Consider the following 6,642-nt stretch of genomic DNA (forward strand, 5'->3'; position numbering starts at 1 on the left):
CTGATACGGAAATTGATTTGTAGCATGAGAACGTTCAAGTTAGGATCATTCAAATTATAACAAATGGAAGCAGGATTATGTGCTTGTAATTATTTCACAGCAAGAAGAAATTGAATAAGTCATTATGAATACTGTGTTCTGCTGTAGAAGTATGTATGTGGAAGTAGAAGGAGCTGTATATTAATAAAACAGATAAAATATTAGAATTAATGTTTTTAATTTCTTGATCAGTTCAGGTCTAATGTAGATAGGAAATGATTACTCAGTTTTTAACCTGACAACTTTCCTCTAATAGAGTCTTCAGGATTTTCAATGTTGAAGTGTACTACAGAGGGATTATCTTACCCATATCTTTCCATCTTTTCTGTTAACAGCTGACTATTTAAACATCCCAGCTCAGTCATTTTTATTAATGGATGGAGAGTGATGACAGGAATGTGGCTCCAATTATGTTATACTTCAGCAACTGGAAACAAGGATATTACCCAGATCACTGCAAAGCAGGGGTTACTAGAGTGTATAAAATGATTTGATGAAGTCAGAGTAGTTAATAATGCCACTAAACAGGTGTTTCAGCTGATTTGAATTGGCAGAAGGTGCTGAGATACAACTGACTTTGACTTGCTTATACAATGTCATTTGTTGAATAAGGATCTCTTAATATAGTATAGGCATTGTTTAATGCTACCTTTTTGAGGAGGCTGTCTGCCTGAATCAAGTTTACTGCATTAAACATTGGGTTATAACCAGAAATTAGATTGTTATCATGATAAACAAAAACACTAATCACACAAGAAACTGTCAAAAAAGATTTATCTGCCAGCTAATGCCTGTCTTCACAAGGTGTGTTTAATACAACTCAAGCAAAACTAGAATCAATAATGTATCCAGAGATGCATTTACATGTGTTATATGTATATATATGTATGAAATACTTGATCCTGAGCTTTGCTATGCTCCCAGGACATGCTTATTACTTCTGTTCTCTGATTTCTGACTGATATGACAGTATTTCCAATTGCAGACATGTTATGCTATTTTTATAAGAAACTTCTCTTTCTAATTTTATACTGGAGAGTAGAAACGAGATGGGAAATAAATTTCTTCATGTAAATGTTCACAACATCAGCTAAGAGAATACTGCAGTTCCGTATGCTAAGTATGTAAAGAAATACACAAAAAATGCAGTTTACATTTTGATACATGGAGAGCAATAAATGAAAGGTACGAATAAACTAGAAGCTGATTAAAAAGACCAGTTATTTTAAGCTATTTTCTATAGACACGCACCTCAGGCAGAACTTGACACCAAGACAAAATCAATGAAACTGAATTGGTATCCAAACAAACGCTGGACAGATCAATCGGGAATGCTTAAAAGCTAAACAATGACCTGGTGGGCAGAAGGAATTGATTGCCTCTACAGGTTGCTTTTTTCTTCAGAATGGGACAAGGTGAGAATGTAGACAAGAACTTGAGCCTTTAATACTTGGACATTCCACTGCTGAACAGGGTAATGCCTGGCAAGCATCCGGCTGCCTGCCAGCCTAGAAAATTAAACCCTGGTAAGACTTCAGTGCCTAAGAAGGTAATAGAATGAAAAGAAGAATGTTGTATTAAAACTGGACAGGTGTAACTCAGATGTAGACTTAAAGAGTAAGTGCTTACCCCAGGGACTTGGGGTAGCTCTTCTGGAAGAGTTATTCCAGAATAGCTACTCTCTCCTTTGGATTTACATGTTTTAAATTTTTATTTCATCTGAGTAAAACTATCAACTATAGGTGAACCCTAACTCAACCCCAAAAAACTAGCCCAGAGACTGGTTTTGCTGAATGAGACAAATGAGAGGATTTGCAAACATTGCATGTAGGTACGCTTATTCCTTCCTCCTCAATCCCAAACACAGATTGGCAAAAATAGACTCAAAACAAGTGTCTCAATTTCATCTTCATGTGCATTTACCGGAAATATTGACAGGATCATTTGAAGGTGTTTGTACGTCTGCCCAAGAGTTCATGGAATATCTGACCTGTTGGAGTGTCAATGGGTTTAAAAAGTTGTCTCGTTTTGTGCCAGTCTGTATCATTTGACCTCAAGCCCAGAACTATATTATTAAATCCAGTAACAGGATAAAGAAGAGATGGGTGATTAATCTTTTCCTCCGACTTGATTTCCATGCATTTTTGGGGGTGGTTGGTCATTTTTTCCCCCAAATTTAGTAGTTAAACTTTCTGGGTGTTATTAGAAAGTCAGCATTTTAATTGTAGAGTAAAAAGCTAGAGCTGAAAGAGACAACCGAGATGGCAAATTTTCTCATCAGGTTTTGGAGGAGGGAGGATGGAAAAGGGCGTAAGATACATACTTTTAAATGTATTACTTTTTTTTATTACTCTAAACTTTTATTCCCATACAACATCTGTTTCCATGGAAGTTGATCAATTCAATTTTGGCTCCAGTTTCCTTTTTCATGCTGGATGCATGAAGATCTAATTGCTCTGATATAAATCGGTTTCTGTAAACCTACATAGCATAATGATTTATCTTAGAATTTGGGTTGTCATTATAAAAATTAGCTTAGACATTTAAGACAAATTATCTCTTAATTTCATTATTAGATACATCTTGTTCTGGAGTAGCATCATTTAAATTAGCAGAATTACTTGCAATTTTTGACCTTCATTCACAGACATTGGTGTTCATGTAATCATCCTAAAATGATCTTATTACCTCAGCCGTGCCTGCCAGGACAGACTGATATTAATTCATATATCTTCATTTTAGGGAAATTAATTTTGCACCTTTTATGCTTTTTTCTCTGAATGGCATTTTTCCTCCAGAAGGGAGAAGAGGCTTCCCATTGGGCTGACACTAATGTCATTTTGTGGACGTGCCAGCAGGAGGAGCTTGTGTATTAAATGTACTTTCAATACAGCAATCACCAAATTACAGTAATTGCGCATAACGCTGTGCTTTCTTCTGCAGCGTAAACTATCGTGTATCTGTAAAGTCTGCCTGATAAAGCTAAAGTAGTATCAGCAGTAGCCACCATGCTGGTAAATTAACCTATTCTAGATTGAGAAAAGCTCAATGAGATGAAAATTTAATTTTATTCCATTGTATATTTGATATTTGGATACTTTTATGTTTATATGTTCTGAAAAATACATATTTAACACAAAATCACAACCCTCTAAAGCCAGTATCCCATGCTCTATTTTACAAGTGTTAGAGTATTGACACTGCAGTGTTGCAATTTTATAAGTAGTACAAAAATAATGAGTAATAATACTCATGTTACTAAAAGAAATCCATGCTAATGAGAACAGCTGAAATTGGATTCACATGATCAGAATTCTCTACAGCAACTTAGAGAGCATTGCTGAGTTTCAAAATAAGAAATCGTAGGACCAGGTTTGGAAGTCCAATTATCCTTGGCTACCAACAATTAATAACATATGCTAAATTAATTTTTAGAGTTTTTATTTTAGTGAAAAGGAAAACAAGGAATTAAAGATCTACCTTATTAATCTTGTTATTAAAGAAGAGGGGGATGTGTACCACAGGTATTTAATGCAATCATTTCATGTGAAGGACTTCCTAGTTACCTAGGAAGACTAAATACTTTAAGAGGAGTGTCATGAATCTTAATTTAGAAAAATCCTTTATCATTTTAACTAAGGTTATTTTAGACTGTTCTGCTCAGAAATTTAGACAATTAAAATACACTGTCATTAAAAACCATAATTTTATTTTCTGTTAATGTTTAGCATCTGAATTGGACATGTTTTTTCTATACTGTTTTTTTGTTATTTATTGTTAGTGAGTAACAGCCGATGTGCGCATTGTAGTTACAAATGGTAGCTAACGGCTACCAGTGACACCGCTGCCTTAACCTTGCAGCAGTGCTCTGCTTCCTGCAAGTGAATTTTCCGCTCAGTCCCAGGACTTGTGAAAGGCTTTTGCTTTGCCAGGATCTCTCCCGTGTGGGTGCTGGAGTGGAGGCTGAGCATGCCTATGGGTTTTGCAGGGCTGTCTGACCTGGGAGGAAGGGCACTCTGCAGGAAAAGGGAACTACAGAGAGTAAATTCAGTGATTGTTTTTAAATGTATCTGTATTTGTTTAATCTGGCAAGAACTGCGGATGAGCAATTCCTCCCTTATGGACTTGTTAACTCACTCTGAAGATAGGGTTTTTTTTTTAACTTATAAAAATAAGCTTGGCTTTGTATGCTGTGTAATTTCATTGCCTAGCTGAGTTGCAAAATTTAGTTTTATTTATTGATCTGTATCTAAGCAGTATAATTAAAAACCATGTGGAGTCCTCTAAAAAAATGGCAAAAGTACAATGCTATCCCTTTATACTGTAGTTTTCCGAGGAGTCTATAGCCTCTGAATATCACCTAGGTAAGCTGGAATTTTCTGTTACTGCTTGTTGTTGAACTTAATGTACTTCTCAGAGTCTTTTCCAAAAGGCTCATTCATGCAAGACTATAGTCTGTTGTGGGTCAGAAGAGACTGAAGAATTCCCAACATGGATGTATTACTAATGTACTTCATCATGTAATGATACATCCATCCATAATTAGAGGATTGTTAAGTAGAGCATCATCCAAGCTCTTGTCTATTTTGCTTGTACTTTTATCACTTCAGAATGCTTTTCCGACCATTTCTGAACTGCAAACTCATAGAATTATGCTTTTATCCTGTAATTTGCAATCTTCCATAAAGTATTGAAAGTTCTACTAGTTCTCATTTTTGAAGGAGCACATTTGTAATTCACACTTGAGATACCAGTAGAAAGAATGCAGTTCTGTGTAGCTGAAGATGTGTGCCGTACTTTGCAGTCATGTGCCAGGCTCTCATAGCATCTGCTTTTTTCATGTTTGGAATAACTTCAGATTAATTTATATATAATGTAAACTAGCTACTTCTGTCTTTATTTCTTGTCTTCCTAGTGATATTCCGCCTTCTGGAGAACCAGTAAGCAAAAGCAGTCGCTCAAGAGTGACTACACGTTTCCCCAAACTATCTCGCAGCCATCAAAGAGAGCCACGAAGCCTGGAACCTCAGAGTGGTGATCTTTGACCCTTTTTCATAATTATGAATATTGACACCACATACTTTTAAGTTCTGTGATTCCTTCCTAGCCTATATTTATAATTTAAGCTCCTGAAGAGACTACAGCTGCATCAACTTAAATCCTGAAAAGAGACATTCATTACTAAAGGGTCATATCCTGATTAACTACTTTGGAAGGCAGCAATCACTTTCTCAAAAGAATATGAGGGCTCTTCACAAGGGCTCAGCAACCTGATAGGCATTTTGTTTTGTAAAGCTGCATTGCACATATTCTTCTTTGTTCTTCTGAAGTTCTCCTGTTACTATGAAATCGTTGTTTGTATTCTGTTGTCTCCCTTTCTACATGTACATTTTGCTTTTCCAGAGACATGGGTATCATGTCAAGACAACTTTTTTTTTTTTCTTAGAAGAACAGTTGTGATTATCACTACTTAATATGTCAGAAAGATATGCTTAAAAGAACCTCACTAATTTATTACCTTTTGTAAATAGAAAGACTGGGGGTTTTTTTAGTGTTAACCTCTGACACACACAAAGGTTTTTAAAAAACTTGACAAAGTAGATGACAAGGGAAAAACATTACAGGTGGAAAAAAAGCTTTTGTACATTTCTAGTTAGATATTCTCAATAGCTTTCATTTGTGGGGAGTACTTCTTTAAAATCAGAGAATGTAATAACTTTTTAGTGAGATTTCAGTCTTGCTGTAAGGCTGGGTGCAGTATTATTGATTTCTACAAACCACCACGACGATACACAAAGTTAGCATGGTACAAAATACTATTTTCAAGTCTTGGGTTATATGTTGTTATTAATTTGTTGCTGATGTTACAGAACAGTCCATCATTAACAGGGCAGTGTGGAATTCTTACTCTGATTTTGTAAACCCCTTCACATGGCGATACTTGTCTGTAATGAAATTGTCTGTAATGAAAGTGCCTGTTAGCTATCACCTCTTATTGAAAAGTAATTTGTAATGGTACTACTGTAAGAGTAACTAAAAAAATTGACAAGAATTATTACAAGTGATGGAAGCCCTGACACGGATGAACTGGAATCCAGTTCAGTATCCATTAGCTGCACTGCTGTAGGCAGTTAATTATATGTTAGCTATCTTCTTTTCTTCATTAAGGTTAAGCAGTGTACATTTGAATTTTCTATCAATTGTATTCTGGTTTTCTTTTGTGTAAGAACATCTTTCTTCTCAGTTCAGAAGTTTTTTGGATAATGTTACTTGATGTATCTTGTCATTTTGTTATCCATTCATTATATTAAATTCTCACATCAGTAGATATTGAAATCTAATATTACCCTGCAGAAAAAACAAGCTGATGATTAATAACTGATCTTTTACCTCAGTGCTTTTCTAAAGCTCTAGCAACTTGGAATTTCTGTTCTGCAAACCTGTGACCATCGGGTATTGTTTACTCAGGTAAGTGGTCCAGTCATGTTCTGTGGTACTTCCTGAGCAAGTAGGGTGTCATTACACACAGTGAGTAGCATCAGCGGGCTGGTGCCCAAGTATGAGCCCCAGGTGCTGGATTCTTACCACTGACAAACGTAGCTT

General features: G+C 35.7%; 1 protein-coding gene across 1 annotated transcript in view; it reads left to right on the plus strand.

Moving 5' to 3' along the window:
• Positions 1 to 6,392, plus strand: part of SNX29 (sorting nexin 29) — a 138,382-nt gene extending 131,990 nt beyond the window's left edge. Inside the window, exon 22 of the mRNA XM_009639592.2 lies at positions 4,955 to 6,392. Within this exon, the coding sequence (XP_009637887.2) occupies positions 4,955 to 5,084 (130 nt within the window). The 3' untranslated portion in view covers positions 5,085 to 6,392. The remainder of the gene's footprint in view (positions 1 to 4,954) is intronic.
• The last annotated feature ends 250 nt before the right edge of the window (positions 6,393 to 6,642 follow it).

Source organism: Egretta garzetta, unplaced genomic scaffold (assembly GCF_000687185.1).
Source record: "Egretta garzetta isolate BGI_Z169 unplaced genomic scaffold, ASM68718v1 scaffold575, whole genome shotgun sequence".
In the NCBI taxonomy this organism is placed as follows: domain Eukaryota; kingdom Metazoa; phylum Chordata; class Aves; order Pelecaniformes; family Ardeidae; genus Egretta; species Egretta garzetta.